Source organism: Capra hircus (assembly GCF_001704415.2).
Source record: "Capra hircus breed San Clemente chromosome X unlocalized genomic scaffold, ASM170441v1, whole genome shotgun sequence".
NCBI lineage: Eukaryota > Metazoa > Chordata > Mammalia > Artiodactyla > Bovidae > Capra > Capra hircus.
The window spans coordinates 36303097-36321424 of record NW_017189517.1 but is presented as its reverse complement, the minus strand read 5'-3'; the positions used below and the strand labels follow the sequence as shown (position 1 = coordinate 36321424).

Sequence of the window (18328 nt, the reverse complement as noted above, 5' to 3'; positions counted from 1 at the left end):
CAGAGCATCACCTTTATTTATGACAGGTAAAACACAAAACACAAGAAATCAGAAGCTAAGAACAAGGCTTTTTCTTGAAAAACAAATAAATACATAAACCCCAAAAGTATTCATCACATGCTAAAATCAAGTAAAATGCCAGATTATATGCACATTAAAAATAAACTGCCTGAACCTTTAAAAATAGCCTAATTCAAGCCCTAAATCCACTCTAACTTTTCCTCCCTTCTCTGAAATTCTTTTAATGTATTTATTTATTTGGCTGAGCTGGGTCTCAGTTAAGGCAGGCAGGCTCTTTAGTTGCGGCATGCAAAGGACTTTCAATTGTGGCATGTGAACTCTTTAGTTGTGGCATGTGAACTTAGCTGTAGCATGTGGGATCTAGTTCCCTGACCAGGGATCAAACCTGGGCCCCTTGCATTGGGAGTACAGAGACTGAGCCACTGGATCACTAGGGAAGTCCCACTTCTCTGAATTTCTATAGCATACTTTCTGTAATTCATAACACACTTTCTTGTATTGTCTATACTATTTTCATACAGAAGGCATTAATTGTATCTCAAAGGAGACAGTAAGTGCCTTTGAGGACAGAGACTTCACAGTAGCTAACACTATATGCTGAATGTTAACAAGCACCCAGTAAAGACTGGCTGGCATCTATTTTTGGGCAAACATTACTCTATGATCTGGCTGGAGTGAAAAGGACAATGCGTACTGGCAGTAAGATATGGTATCTAGGAGAGTAAGCCATGAATTAATTACACACACAGGGTCAACATCAAAGAGGTTGCTGCCTAGACAGAAGAGCTGATAAAGTTTTGATTTGCTAATACTAAAAGCCAAACTACAGTATCATTTTCAAATACCACAATATTTAAGTGGAAAAAATACATGCATACTTTATTGTACCAAAGAGGGAATAGTAGCTGTAAATACTATTCTAATGAACACCATCAAAATTTGAAGGTAATGTATAATCCAAAAACAGCCTGCTCAAAATAGGGTCATTTAATCAAAAGCCATCTTGACGTTGTATTCTTCCCAGTGATGATCCTCTAGGATTTGTGTTACCTCTTCTACCTTCCTCTGAAGCATATCTATAAGGGGAAAAGGCACACAACATTATTCAGAGGTAGAAATATCCCAGGAACATAATAACTTAATTCTCCCTTCAACATATGATTGATAAAACTTTACATATCAATTTTAATAGTGTTAAGTATTAAGAGAAAAACATGTGTCTATCTGGTAGGAAACTACTGGACAAGAGTGTTCTTGATTTTCTCTCCCTAGCTTTCATGGAAATTATGGTCTATCCTGATATTTATGTTTTGCTGAAGAGAAGTGTTAACTGCTTTTTACTCATTACAGCCTAGAAGTGCCATTCAGGATGGCCATGAAATTGAATGTGTAGATCTTTGTTGCCTATAAGCAAATTAGTACACTGAGTAGCTTCATATTTCTATTTCATTCTAATGATTAATTTAACTTGGTGGTCCTTAAATTTGCTCAGAGCAGAGCAACACAAAATACCATTAGTTTTACAATATAAAACAGTAACTTTCTGTAGTAAAAATAAGCTGTTGAAGTAAGTGTGATAATCTGAGTTTTTCTATTAATGTGCATAAATAAATATGGTCATTTGTTTTAGTGTTCATTAATGCTCACTGGCTGATAAGCAATAACTGGGCCCAAAAATTTAAGACAAATTTTACAAGAGAAAAACTAAAAAATGTACAGCACTATACTTTAATTTTCTTCAGCCAATTGGAAAAGAACAGATGTTACAGAGTTTTTGAAGTATAATATCTCATTTTATCTTATGACATACAGGCACTATAAGATCACATCTTTTAAGAACGAGTGATTTAAATGATGGTTGTCTACTGAAAGGCTAGGAAAACAGTCTGGCAAAAAACATCTCCTTTCTGTTGAAATAACAAACTGCAGGGTGCAATTTTTCCCCCTAAATAACATTTTTCAATGTGATAAAAGCACAAATGAGCACTACAACAAATCATTAACTTGAGGCCAGAAGTGTTAACATAAGCACAATCTACTTAATTTGCTGATTGATATATATTAAATGCAAAGGAGTAAATTCATAAACATTTTTAAAAATCAATGAAATGTTGAGAAACACAAGTCAGCATTATTAAGAAAGCCTTACCATAAATATTTTGTCATGTTTTCAAATTGAATTCTCAAGACTATTTCTGTATTAACATACTTCATATTTTTCAGAAGTGTCATTCTTTAAGGGCAAAAACTGTACCTAGGCACTTAACCGCCCAGAGTAATGGTCCCATGATATGCATCAGTGATTAGTCCCTGCATGTGTGCATGCTAAACCATTACAGTGGTGTCCAACTCTTTGTGATTCTATAGACTGTAGCCCACCAGGCACTTCTGTCCATGGGATTTCCCAGGCAAGAACACTGGAGTGGGTAGCTGCTTCTTCCTCCAGGGGATCTTTTCAACCCAGGAATCAAACCTGAGTCTCCTGTGACTCCTGCATTGCAGGCAGATTCTTTTACTGCTGCAGGCCTATTAAATTATGTGCTATACTAGAAGTAAAATGCTAGTAATAGCTGAAATTTGATGGGAAATACGCCATACACATTTGCCATTATTACAAAGGAACTGTACTGAACAATATGAAACTGAAATTAATAAAACAACTCCATTCACAATAGCATAAAAAGAATTAAAATACTCAGGAATAAATAAATTAAAGATAAATTTAGGAATAAACAGCAAATGAACTATAAGACTTGTACAATAAAAACTATAAATCACTGCTAAGAGAAACTAAGAAGATCTAAAAAAATGAAAAGATATTCCATGTTCATGGACTGAAAGACTCAATAGTTTTAAGATGTCAGTTCTCCACAAATTGATCTACAAATTCAATGCAATGCCTATGAAAATTCCAGCAGGCTATTTTTTGTAGAAATAAATAAGCTTTAAAATTTACATGGAAAGACAAAAGACCCAAAACAGCTAAAATAATCTGAAATAGAATAATAAATTACAGGAATTATATCACCCAGTTTTAAAACTTATTACAAAGCAACGGTAATTAAGACAGTATGGCATTATCATACGATAGCCATAGAGATCAATGGAACAGAAAAAATGGCCAGAAAAAATCTTATATTTATGGTCAATTCATTTTTAACAAAGGTGCCAAGATAATTCAATGGAGGAAGCATAGTCTTCAACAGATAATACAAGGACAACTGCATGTCTACATGGAAATGAAGTTGAACTCCTACCTCTAACTATGAACAAGTGGACTACTGGTTAAACCTAAGAGCTAAAATTATATTTGGAAGACAAAACACAAACTTCAAACAACCAGTGAATGGATAAACAGGATATGATATGTCCATACACTGGAATACTACACAGCAACAAAGAGGAATACAATACAGAGATATGTTACAACACAAATGAACCTGGAAAACACTAGGTCAGACAGAAAATCACATATAATATGATTCCATTTAATTAAACTCTCCAGAAAAGGCAAATCAGTAAAGACAGAAAGTAAATAAGTACCTGCCTAGGGTTCAGAGTAGGAATGGGGATTAACGACAAACAAGCTAGAGAAAACTTTTAGAGGTAATGGAAATGTTCTAAAAGTGGATGGTGTGATGTTTGCACAGGCCTCCATTAAACAGTTATTGTTTAAGACAGCATATTTGTGTGCTTAAAATATTTCTTAAAAATGACTTCCCCAAAAAAGGTTCTGGTAAAACTGCTTCCAGCTAGCTCCATTCTGCTTAGGGACAGACGTTTTCTTTACCTTACTTAGTCTACTTGCAAATATTTCAGATAAAAATTGCAAGATTTTCATAGAAATTTATGAAAATTAGCAATTTGGTCAATAAACACAAGCATAGCCTTCTACTGTAATTACTTTTAAGTTATACATATAAAAATTATTCAGTTCAGTTCAGTTCATTCGCTCAGTCGTGTCCGACTCTTTGCGACCCCATGAACCTCAGCATGCCAGGCCTCCCTGTTCATCACCAACTCCCGGAGTTCACTCAGACTCACGTCCATCGAGTCAGTGATGCCATCCAGCCATCCCATCCTCTGTCGTCCCCTTCTCCTCCTGCCCCCAATCCCTCCCATCATCAGAGTCTTTTCCAATGAGTCAACTCTTCGCATGAGGTGGCCAAAGTACTGGAGTTTCAGCTTCACCATCATTCCTTCCAAAGAACACCCAGGACTGATCTCCTTTAGAATGGACTGGTTGGATTTCCTTGCAGTCCAAGGGACTCTCAAGAGTCTTCTCCAACACCACAGTTCAAAAGCATCAATTCTTTGGCGCTCAGCTTTCTTCACAATCGAACTCTCACATCCATACATGATGGAAAAACCATAGTCTTGACTAGACGGACCTTTGTTGGCAAAGTAATGTCTCTGCTTTTGAATATGCTATCTAGGTTGGTCATAACTTTTCTTCCAAGGAGTAAGCGTCTTTTAATTTCATGGCTGCAATCACCATCTGCAGTGATTTTGGAGCCCCCCAAAATAAAATCTGACACTGTTTCCACTGTTTCCCCATCTATTTCCCATGAAGTGATGGGACTGGATGCCATGATCTTAGTTTTCTGAATGTTGAGCTTTAAGCCAACTTTTTCACTCTTCTCTTTCACTTTCATCAAGAGGCTTTTTAGTTCCTCTTCACTTTCTGCCATAAGGGTGGTGTCATAAATGCTATTAAATTCACTATCAACAGAATCAAAGTATTCTCATAAACACTACTATAGTATACCTCTTATTCTCCTTTTAGAAAAATAATTGGGGTATTAAAGGAAAAAATAATCTGACAAAAAATGATCAAAAGACACAAATAGGCAACTTAGGAAATAAAGTTTCCTAGGAAATTGTTTATAAAAATTTTTAAAAGACTCAACCTCATTAATGACAGGAATGTAAATTAAACAAGGGAAATATTATTTTCATCTATAACTCTGAGCAAGGAATGATAACAATGATGATGGTGGTAGTGATGATGATTTCAGGTGCAGAAAAATGGGTACCTAATTAACTGTATGGATGTGAGAATTGGACCATAAAGAAGGATGAGCACCAAAGAATTGATGCTTTTGAATTGTGATGCTGGAGAAGACTATTGAGAGAGTCCCTTGGACAGCAAGGAGGTAAAACCAGTCAATCCTAAAGGAAATCAACCCTGAATATTTATTGAAAGGACTAATGCTGGCTGAAGCTCCAATACTTTGGCCACCTGATGTGAAGAACTGACTCACTGGAAAAGACCCTGATGCTGGGAGAGTTTGAAGGCAGGGGGAAAAGTGGATGACAGAGGATGAGACGGTTGAATGGTATCATTGATTCAAAGGATATGAGTTTGAGCAAACTCCAGGAGATAGTGAAGGACAGGGAAGCCTGGCATGCTGCTGTTCATGGGGTCGCAAACAGTAGGACACGACTTAGTGACTGAACAACAACAATGAATTGGTGGTGAAAATATAATTAGGGCAACTTACTTGGGAAGAACCATAAGTCAAAAGCCAAATATTACTTCTAATTCAGCATTTTAACTTCTAAGAACTTTATCTACGTCCAATAACCATGGATATATCCTAAAATTTACCTACATTGGGGCTCACCGAAGCACAATTTAGAAAAGCAAAAAGCTAGAAACATTAACTAATATGTAACAACAGGTACTAGTCAAATAATAGTGTATCCTTATAATGTAAAATTTAACAACCACTAAAATGCAGACTATTTAATAATAAGGTATAATATTCATGTACACATGTCTGTTACCTCTGTATCTGTTTTACCATCAAAGACTGAGTACAGTGTGCTGTGTAAATATCAGGGGACAAATAAATTAAAAACATATATAAAGGCCCCCAAGTTCATCTCCAGTGAACCAGTGAAGTTGCTCAGTCATGTATGACTCTTTGCAATCTCATGGACTGTAGCCTACCAGGTTCCTCCATCCATGGAATTTTCCAGGCAAGAGTACTGGAATGGCTTTCCATTTCCTTCTTCAGGGGATCTTCCTGACCCGGGGACTGAACCCAGGTCTCCTGCACTGCAGGTAGACGCTTTACTGTCTGAGCTACCAGGGAAGCTCAAGTTCATCTCAGACAATGCTAAGTTCTGAAGATAGAGAAATAACTAAGATAAAACCTCTATCATCAAGAAGCTCAAATTCTGGTAATGAAGGTAAATATGTGAATAAATAACTACAACAGTGTATGATAAATGTTGACATTATTGTATGTAGAACAAGCTATTAAAAATAGGAGTCAATGAAGGCTTCATAGAAGAGATGATTTGACATGGGAGCAATTACCAGGCACACAATGATGGGGTGGGGTATGCTGGGAGAATCAATTAAATATCTAAAAATATGGATAAACGAATACTGAGTGTTTGCAAAACCATAAATATTACTTACACACATAGAAAACAAACTTATGGTTACCAAAGTGGAAAGGAAAGGAGGGACAAATCATGGGTATGAGATTAACAGATACAATCCACTATACATAAAACAGTTAAGCAGTGAGGATTTACTGCATAGCACAGGAAACCATACTCAATATTTTGTAATAACCTATAATGGAATATAACCTGCAAGATACCTGAATCATTATGCTGTATTCCTAAAACTAACACAATATTGTAAATAAACTATACTTCAATTTTAAAATGTAATGCTGCAAACAAAAGATGAGGTGGAAAAATAGGTAGGGGCTAGATTATACATGGCACTCTGTATATTATGCAAATAAAAAATATACAGCAATGGGAAGTACTGAAGACATGATTAGCAGAGAGCATCATTATATCAAAATCAATCTGGCAGTTGTGTGAAAGTGAATTGGGTTGGGGTAACACTGGGAAAATGAGACCAATAAAAGACTAATTAAAGATGTAAACATATGCATTTACTGCTGCTGCATTCCAAAACACTTGTGAAATGGCAGTAAGGAGATTTAAAAAAGAAGAAGAAAAACATAAAAGCACAAAACCACAAGGACAAAGACGTAAGAAAGTAGACAAGAACAAAATTTTGAGAACTGTAACATCTGAACTCTAGAAAGGATTTGGAATCAGCAGGAAAAGGTAATTCAAAGTGGTGGTGAACTATTTACAACAGCTAGGACATGGAAGCAACCCAGATGTTCATTGACAGATGAATGGATGAAGAAGATGTGGTACACATATACAATGGAATATTACTCAGTCATAAAAAGGAATGAATGTGAGTCAGTTGTAGTGAGGTGGATGAACTTAGACCCTGTTATACAGAGCAAAGTAAGTTAGAAAAACAAATATCATATATTAATGTATATATATGGAATCTAGAAAAATACTACCGATGAACCTATTTGCAGGGCAGGAATAGAGACGGAGACATAGAGAACAGACATGTGGACACAGTGGGGGAAGGAGGAGAAGGTAAGATCAATTGAGAAACTAGCATTTACATGTATATATTATCATGTGTAAAACAGGTAGCTAGTGGGAAGCTGCTGTATAACACAGGGAGCCCAGCCTGGTACTTTGTGATCATCTAGAAAGGTGGGATGGGGTGGGGGGCGGGAGGGGATATATATATATATATATATATATATATATATATATATATATATATATATAAACACCATATACCCATGGTGGTATATATATTATGAAAGGTGGTGTTAGTCGCTCAGTCATGTCTGACTTTTTGTGACCACATGGATTGCAACCCACCAGGATCCTCTGTCCATAGAATTCTCCAGGCAAGAATACTGTAGTGGGTTGCCATTCCCTTCTCCAGGAGATCTTCCCAACCCAGGAATTGAACCGGGGTTTCCTGCATCGCAGGCAGATTCTTTACCATTAGAGCCACCAGGGAAGCCCCACATATATTATATGTGTTGCATAATTATATATATATAGATAATTGAATATTACATTCATATTTTATTAATATATATTACACATGGATAGAGAGAAGGAAATGGGTGTGGTAAAAAGAGTTAAATCCTCACCCCTCACTTTGGAAAGTCAGTACAGAAGGCCTAAAATGGAAAAACTACAAAGCAATAGTATATACAGTTTTTACAGATATACCAAAGATATACTCCAAGAGATACCTGGAGTAACAAGAAAATTTGGGCTTGGAGTACAAAATGAAGCAGGGCAAAGGCAAATACAGTTTTGCCAAGAGAATGCATTGGTCATAAAAAACACTGTCTTCCAACAACACAACAGACGACTCCACACATGGACATCACCAGATGGTCAATATGGAAATCAGATTGATTATATTCTCTGCAGCCAAAAGTGGAGAAGCTCTAAACAGTCAGCAAAAACAAAACTGGGAGCTGAGTGTGGCTCAGATCATGAACTCCTTATTGTCAAATTCAGACTTAAACTGAAGAAAGTGGGTAAGACCACTAGACCATACAGGTATGACCTAAATCATATCCCTCATGATTATACAGTGGAAGTGATAGATAGATTCAAGGGGTTAGATCTGATAGACGGAGTACCTGAAGAACTATGGATGGACGTTCATGACATTATACAGGAGGCAGTGATCAAGACCATCTCCAAGAAAAAGAAACGCAAAAAGGCAAAATGGTTGTCTGAGAAGGCCTTACAAATAGCTGAGAAAAGAAGAGACACTAAAGGCAAAGGAGAAAAGTAAAGATATACCCATTTGAATGCAGAGTTCCAAAGAATAGCAAGGAGAGATAAGAAAGCCTTCCTCAGTGATCAATGCAAAGAAATAGAGGAAAAATAGAATGGGAAAGACTAGAGATCTCTTCAAGAAAATTAGAGATACCAAACATTTCATGCAAAGATGGGCACAATAAAGGACAGAAATGGTCTGGACCTAACAGAAGCAGAAGATATTAAGAAGAGGTGGCAAGAATACACAGAAGAACTGTACAAAAAAGATCTTCATGACCCTGATAACCATGATAGTGTGATCACTCACCAAGAGCCAGACATCCTGGATTGTGAAGTCAAGTGAGTCTTAGGAAGCATCACTACAAACAAAGCTAGTGGAGGTGATGGAATTCCAGTTGACCTATTTCAAATTCTAAAAGATGATGCTGTGAAAGTGCTGCACTCAATATGCCAGCAAATTTGGAAAACTCAGCAGTGGCCACAGGACTGGTAAAGGTCAGTTTTCATTCCAATTTCAAAGAAAGGCAATGCCAAAGATTGTCCAAACTACCGCACAATTGCACTCATCTCACATGCTAGTAAAGTAATCCTCAAAATTCTCCAAGCCAGGCTTCAACAGTATGTGAACCATGAACTTCGAGATGTTACAAGCTGGATTTAGAAAAGGCAGAGGAACCAGAGATCAAATTGCCAACATCTGTTGGATCATCAAAAAAACAAGACAGTTCCAGAAAAACATCTACTTCTGCTTTACTGATTTTGCCAAAGCTTTTGACTGTGTGGATCACAATAAACTGTAGAAAATTCTTAAAGAGATGGGAATACCAAACCACCTGACCTGCCTCCTGAGAAATCTGTATGCAGGTCAAGAAGTAACAGAATTGGACATGGAACAACAGACTGGTTCCAAATTTGGAAAGGAGTATGTCAAGGCTGTATATTGTCACCCTGCTTATTTAACTTATATGCGGAGTATACATCATGAGAAACTCTGGGCTGGAGGAAGCACAAGCTGGAATCAAGATTGCCGGGAGAAATATCCATAACCTCAGATATGCAGATGACAACACCCTGATGGCAGAAAATGAAGAGGAACTAAAGAGCCTCTTGATGAAAGTGAAAGAGGAGAGTGAAAAAGTTGGCTTAAAGCTCAACATTCAGAAAACTAAGATCATGGCATCCAGTCCCATCACTTCATGGTAAATAGATGGGGAAACAATGGAAACAGTCAGAGACGTTATTTTTGGGGGCTCCAAAATCACTGCAGGTGGTGATTGCAGCCATGAAATTAAAAGATGCTTGCTCCTTGGAAGAGAAGCTATGAACAACCTAGACAGCATATTAAAAAGAAGAGATATGACTTTGCCAACAAAGGTCCATCTAGTTGAAGCTATGATCTTTCCAGTAGTCATGGATGGATGTGAGAGTTGGACTATAAAGACAGTTGAGCACCAAAGAATTGATGCTTTTAACTGTGGTGTTGGAGAAGACTCTTGAGAGTCCCTTGGACTACAAGGAGATACACCCAGTCCATCTTAAAGGAAATCAGCCCTGAACATTCATTGGAAGGACTGATGCTGAAGCTGAAACTTCAATATTTTGGCCACATGATGCAAAGAACTGACTCACTGGAAAAGACCCTGATGCTGGGAAAGATTGACGGTGGGAGGAGAAGGGGATGACAGAGGATGAGATGGTTGGATGGCATCACTGACTCAATGGACATGAGTTTGAGCAAGCTCTGGGAGTTGGCAATGGACAGGGAAGCATGGCACACTGCAGTCCATGGGGTCATAAAGAGTAGGACATGACTGAGCAACTGAACTGATTCAACTGAATGAAATTTAATCAGCCTACCTTAAGTCCTGAATAAATAGCAGTAATCAACTGAAAAAAAGAAAAGTAGGAGTTACAGACCTGAGAGGCCCAGGAGAGAGTGAAAATAATAAGCTTAGTTTTATACAAGTTTAATTTGAGGTGCCATGGGATATCTTATGTGCAGATGTTAAACATGAAGCTTTAGAACAGATAGTAAGAGAAACATTAGTGAAACTGACGGTTAGAGATGACAACTGAGGTTTCAAAAATGCTGATTATCAGGAAAGTCTTAGAAGAGAATACTTTTAGAAACAAGGAGAGGTTGCAAATGAAAATCTAACTTCCTAATTCCAGAAAACTGAAAAAGAGTAAAATGAACCCAAAGCAAGCAAAAGGAAGGAAATAATGAAGATAAGACCAGTTATCAATGAAATTGAAACCAGGAACACTACTGAGTAAAAGCAATGAAACAAGCAGCTTAATTCTTCAGAAAAATAGTCAGTAAAATTGATAAACCTTTACCAAGATAGAAAAAAATAAATTAGAGAACACAAATCACCAATATAGAAATATAACAGGGTATATCACTACAGACCCCGCAGCCACTAAAAGGATAAAAATCCTATGAACAACTTTATGCTTATAAATTAAATGACCTAGTTGAAGTGCACCACCAATTATAATAACCACAACTTATGAAAATTCAACCAAGCTAATCTGAATAGACCTAACCACAACTTATGAAAATTCAACCAAGCTAATCTGAATAGACCTAGAAGCATTAAAGAAATTGACTTTGTATTTAAAAAGCTTTCCCAAAAGAAATATCCAGGCCCAGGTGGTTTCACTGGAGAATTATACTAAATACCTAAAGAAAAATCAAGAACAGTTCATAAATGTGTCTAAAAATAGAAGCCAGTATTATCCTAATAACAAAACTAAAAATGACAGTATAAAAAAGGAGAAAACTACAGATCAACATCTCTCATGAACATTTAAAAATCTCTCACCAGAGAGATGGAGGGGGATAAATTAAGAGATTGGGATTAAGATATACACACTACTATATAAAAGACAGATAATCAACAAGGACCTATGTATAACACAGGGAACTCTACTCAATACTCTGTAGTAACATATACGGGAAAATAATCCGAAGAAGAAGGGATATATGGATATATATAACTGAGTCACTTTGCTGTACACCCGAACCTAATACAACATTGTAAATTAATTATATTCCAATGTAAAATAAAAATTTTTAAATCTCTCAAACACTTAAAGATCCTCAAGAAAATTCTAGCAAGCCAAATCCAATAATATATAAAAGGAACTAAAAACTAGGACCAAGTAGAATTTATTCCATAAATGTAAGGCTGATTCATTTGATGTTTAAAACCGTGTCAATGTAGGGACTTCCTTAGTTGTTCAGTGGTTAAGAATCTGCCTTGCAATGTAAGGATCCAAGCTTGATCTCTGGTCAGGGAACTAAGACCCTACATGTTGCAGAGGCAGCTAAGCCCACACATGGCAACTACTGAACCTGCATGTTCTGGAGCCCAACAGAGATCCTGTGTACTGCAACTAAGATCTGATACAGCCAAATAAATAAATATTTTTAAAGAATATGTCAGTGTAATCCACCATATCAAAAAGTTAAAGAAGAAAAATCATATGATTATATCGATTGGTGTAGAAAAAGCATTGACAAAATCCAATATTCATGAATGATAAAAATTACTGATTAAAAAGAAGTCAGGAAAAGAGTGGAATTAACTCAATTTGATTTAAAAAAGCATCTATTAAAAAACCTATAGCTAAAATCATATACTTCTAGTGAAAGACTAAACTCAGAGGCAAGGCAAAAATGTTCGCTCTCATCACTCTTATTCAACATGGTACTGAAGCTCTAGCCAGTGCAATGCAAGAAAAAGAAAGAAATAGCATACCAATTGGAAAGAAAGAAATAAAACTGTCCCTTTTTGCAGATGATGTAACTACCTCTGTAGAAAATCCCAAGGAATCAAAAACAAAAAACAAAACTCCCCAAATCAAACTCTTAGATCTAAGAAGTGAATTCAGCAACTATACAAGATCAACATTAAAAACTGTGATTTTATGTACTAAAAATGAACATGTGGAAACCAGAATTTAAAACACAGTATCATTTATAATCACTACAAATAAAATGAAACACTGAAGTATAAGTCTAACAAAACCAAAACATATACATGATGTGAGTGCTGAAAATTACAAAATGCTGATAAAAGAAATCACAGAAGACCTAAATAAATATTTAGACATACTATGTTCATGCATGAGAAGACTCTACATGGGAAAGATGTCCATTTCCCCTCAAACTGATCTATAATGTGTGTGTGCTTAGTCACTCAGTTGTGCTCGACTCTTTGTAACCCCATGGACTGTAGCCCAGCAGGCTCCTCTGTCCATGCAGATTCTCCAAGCAAGAATACTGGAATGAGTTGTTATGCCCTCTTACAGGAGATCTTCCCAACACAGGGAAAGAACTCGGGTCTCCCGCATTGCAGGTGGATTCTTTACCATCTGAGCTGCCATGGAAGCCCCTGGTAGCTCATAATGATATAAATTTAATGTAATCCCTATCAAATCCCTAGCAAACTTTTATAGAAATGCAAACAAATTAAAATAGCTAAAACAACCTTGATGGAGAAAAATAATATCAGTCTCCAAGATATTAAGGCTTACTATATAGCTACATTAATGAAGAGAGTGTGGCATTGGTGGAGGGAAAGACATAGATCTATGGAACAGTGATTCCAAGAAACAATTTGACAAGGGAAAATTTTCCATAAAGGGAAAAAAAGTTGACCTAAACCTCTCATCTTATACAAAAATTAACTCAAAAAGGATCATAGCCTTAAATGTAAAATATAAAACAATAAAACTTGTAGGAAAAAATCAGTAGAAAATTGGGGGGGGATATAGGACTACACAAAAAGCTCTTAGACTTGACACCAAAAGCATGATTCATAAAAGGAAAAACTGATAAACTGGACTTAATTGTAAAACTTTCATACTATGAACAACTCTGTTAAGAATAGACAAGCTACAGAGTAGGAGAAAATATCTGCAAACCATGTAGCTAGCAAAGGACTAGTAGTAGCTGGAATACACAATAACCTCTCAAAACAACAGTTAAAAAATCCAGTTAGGGATAACCAACAAGGACCTACTGTATAGCACATGGAAGTCTGGTCAATGTTATGTGGCAGCCTGGATCGGGAGGGGATTTGGGGGAGAATGGATACATGTATATGTATGGCTGAGTTCCTTTGCTGTTCACCTGAAACTATCACAACATTGTTTATCAGCTATACCCCAATACAAGATAAAAAGTTTAAAAAAATAGTAACCAACAATATATAATTCTCAGTAACCAAATTAATCATCTAATCAAGCTTCATAATGTTCTAAATAAATAAACAAATATAAAGTTGAAATATAGTTACATATTGGTATTAATTTATTATTTTTAAAAAGTGCATTATTTTAAAATATTTTAATGACACATAGTACAAAAGTAATGATATAATAAATACGGATATATCCCACATAAAGGTTTATTTTATCTTACCCTGATAACTTTATTTCTTTTCCTGTTTTTAATAAAATGAGATTCCAGCTAGTGATGATGCCCTTTGTGTAACTCCCCACAATCATACCATATACCTCTTACCTTTCCTGCCATAATCACAGACTTGAATTTGTGGTTAAATATTGCCAACAATGGTACTATATTTTGCTAAATATATATGTATCTTCATAAAAATTACACAATGTGATTCAGAAGACTTTTATATTTGATACAATAGATATTATATTCTATACATAATTCTTCAACTTGCACATTTCACACATTATGTTTTTAAAATTAACCTACATTGATGTAAGTCAAGTTTGTTCATGTGAATTTTTAAGTACTTGTACAATATCTCACTGAACAAATATAACATCAACTTATTTATGCATGCTCTTATTGATGGATATTTGGGTTGCTATATGTTCTATGTCATTACAAATAACAACTGCAATTAATTTTTAAAAATCCAATTAGAAAATGGACAAAAGATGAAAACTGACATTTCATCAAAAAGGATATGCTCATGACAAATAAGCACATGAAAAAGATGTTCAACATCATTAGTCATTAGGAAAATGCAAATTAAAATTTCAATGATATCACTACACATCTATAGGAATGGCTAAAATGAAAAAAAATAGTGAAAGTACCAAATGTTTAGGACACAAACAAATTAGATCACTTGTACATCACTGGTGGGCATGTAAAAAATGGTAGAGTCTCTCTGGAAAACAGTGTAACAGTTTGTTATAAAATTAAACACTCAACTACCACATGACCTAGCAACTGCACTCTTGGGCATCTATCCCAGAGAAATGAAAACTTATGTTCACATCAGACTCTGTACATAAACATTGATAGAAGCTTTACTCATAAGTAGCCCCAAACTGAGAACATCTAAGATGTACTATAACAGGTGAATGTGTAAGCAAATTGTAGTACATCCAAACCATGGAAAAGTACTGAGCAACTAAAAGGATCAAATCATTGATATATAATATACATAGAAATTTAGATGAATCTCTGGGGAACTAAGCTGAATGATAAAAATCCAGCCCCTAAATTTTCCATGCTATATGATTTCATTTTATATAGTATTATAAAATCACAAAATTTAGAAAGGGAGACTAGATTATTGGTTGCTAAGAACTGGGGAGCAGCAATTAGGGGGATTAGAGGTGGGTGTGGCAATAAAAGGGGAATATGAGGAATTCTTGTGGTGATAGAATTATCTTGCATTTTGACTATGGTTGTGGATATAAAGTTGTTTACGACTAAACAAACACACACAAGTAAAACTGGAAATTTGAACAAGACAGATTTTATTGATATTAATATCCCAGTTGTGATACAGTACTACAGTTTTGTAAGATGTTATCACTGGGGAAAACTAGGTAACAAGAAATAGGAACTCTACATTATTTCTTCATTACCTATATTATTTCTATGTTATATGTGAATCCACAACTAGCCCAGTAAAAATTTCATTAGTGTAAAAGACTAAGCCACACAAATAAGATTTTGAGTCCCAACTTCCTCTAGAAGTGCCTGCTGATTAGGCACATAATATGACCTCAAATTTTTGTGAGGCAACAAACTGCTTTAACAAATTTATTCTCACTGCTTAGTATGGTTGGCCATCTTTTCAGCTTCCAATGTGGGTTTCTTCACTGCTGTACGATTGCTAAGCCAAAGGCACATTTAAAGGTTTTTAGTTACTATAGTATATACTAGGTTGCTGCTGCTGCTGCTAAGTCGCTTCAGTCGTGCCCGACTCTGTGTGACCCCAGAGACGGCAGCCCACCAGACTCCCCCGTCCCTGGGATTTTCCAGGCAAGAACACTGGAGTGGGTTGCCATTTCCTTCTCCAATGCAGGAAAGTGAAAAGCGAAAGTGAAGTCGTTCAGACGTGTCCGACTCTTAGAAACCCCATGGACTGCAGCCTACCAGGCTCCTTCGTCCATGGGATTTTCCAGGTGCAAGAGTACTGGAGTGGGGTGCCATTGCCTTCTCCGATATACTAGGTTAGGCTGCTGTTTAAAAGCAAACTTGAAATCTCAGGAGCTTAACCTAATTAAGGTTTACTTCTCATTCAAAAAGAAGAAGGAGGTAGGAAGATGAAGAGAGGTGGAGGGAGAGAGGAAGAAAGAGAGAGAGGGAAGAAGGGAGAAAAAGAGAGAGAGAGAACACTATCCTCCTACTTGTCATTGGTACTTTTAAGAAGATTCCCAGGTTACTGAAACTAAAGTAACAGAATGTGGTGCACTGGAGAAGGGAATGGCAAGCCACTTCAGTACTCTTGCCTTGAGAACCCCATGAACAGTAGGAAAAGGCAAAATGATAGGATACCGAAAGAGGAACTCCCCAGGTCGGTAGGTGCCCAGTATGCTACTGGAGATCAGTGGAGAAATAACTCCAGAAAGAATGAAGGGATGGAGCCAAAGCAAAAACAATACCCAGCTGTGGATGTGACTGGTGATAGAACCAAGATTCGATGCTGTAAAGAGCAATATTGCATAGGAACCCGGAATGTCAGGTCCATGAATCAAGGCAAATTGGAAATGGTCAAACAAGAGATGGCAAGGGTGAATGTCAACATTATAGGAATCAGCAAACTAAAATGGACTGAAATGGGTGAATTTAACTCAGATGACCATTATATCTACTACTGTGGGCAGGAATCCCTCAGAAGAAATGGAGTAGCCATCATGATCAACAAAAGAGTTTGAAATGTAGTACTTGGATGCAATCTCAAAAATGACAGAATGATCTCTGTTTGTCTCCAAGGCAAACCATTCAATATCACAGTTATCCAAGTCTATGCCCCAACCAGTAACGCTGAAGAAACTGAAGTTGAATGGTTCTATGAAGACCTACAAGACCTTTTAGAACTAACACCCAAAAAAGATGTCCTTTTCATTATAGGGGACTGGAATGCAAAAGTAGGAAGTCAAGAAACACCTGGAGTAACAGGCAAATTTGGCCTTGGAATGCGGAATGAAGCAGGGCAAAGGCTAATACAGTTTTGCCAAGAAAATGCACTGGTCATAGCAAACACCCTCTTCCAACAACACAAGAGAAGACTCTACACATGGGCATCACCAGATGGTCAACACCGAAATCAGACTGATTATATTCTTTGCAGCCAAAGATGGAGAAGCTCTATACAGTCAACAAAAACAAGACCGGGAGCTGACTGTGGCTCAGATCATGAACTCTTTATTGCCAAATTCAGACTTAAATTGAAGAAAGTAGGGAAAACCGCTAGACCATTCAGGTATGACCTAAATCAAATCCCTTATGATTATACAGTGGAAGAGGGAAATAGATTTAAGGGCCTAGATCTGATAGATAGAGTGCCTGATGAACTATGGAATGAGGTTCATGACATTGTACAGGAGACAGGGATCAAGACCATCCCCATGGAAAAGAAATGCAAAAAAGCAAAATAGCTGTCTGGGGAGGCCTTACAAATAGCTGTGAAAAGAAGAGAGGTGAAAAGCAAAGGAGAAAAGGAAAGATAAAAGCATCTGAATGAAGAGTTCCAAAGAATAGCAAGAAGAGATAAGAAAGCCTTCTTCAGAGATCAATGCAAAGAAATAGAGGAAAACAACAGAATGGGAAAGACTAGAGATCTCTTCAAGAAAATTAAGAGATACCAAGGGAACATTTCATGCAAAGATGGGCTCGATAAAGGACAGAAATGGTATGGACCTAACAGAAGCAGAAGATATTAAGAAGAGGTGGCAAGAATACACAGAAGAACTGTATAAAAAAGATCTTCACAACCCAGATAATCATGATGATGTGATCACTAATCTAGAGCCAGACATCTTGGAAAGTGAAGTCAAGTGGGCCTTAGAAAGCATCACTACGAACAAAACTAGTGGAGGTGATGGAATTCCAGTTGAGCTGTTTCAAATCCTGAAAGATGATGCTGTGAAAGTGCTGCACTCAATCTGCCAGCAAATTTGGAAAACTCAGCAGTGGCCACAGGACTGGAAAAGGTCAGTTTTCATTCCATGTTCAAAGAAAGGCAATGCCAAAGAATGCTCCAACTACCGCACAATTGCACTCATCTCATATGCTACTAAGTAATGCTCAAAATTCTCCAAGCCAGGCTTCAGCAATATGTGAACCGTGAACTCCCTGACGTTCAAGCTGGTTTTAGAAAACGGAGAGGAACCAGAGATCAAATTG

The 18328-nt window shown here is 36.7% G+C and overlaps 1 protein-coding gene across 1 annotated transcript in view; it reads right to left on the bottom strand.

Annotated features, from left to right (window-relative positions):
* NUP62CL (nucleoporin 62 C-terminal like) overlaps positions 1-18328 on the bottom strand; it is a 107483-nt gene continuing 89155 nt past the window's right edge. The window contains exon 10 of the mRNA XM_005700211.3: positions 1-1097. Coding sequence (XP_005700268.1) covers positions 1009-1097 — 89 coding nt within the window. The 3' untranslated portion in view covers positions 1-1008. The remainder of the gene's footprint in view (positions 1098-18328) is intronic.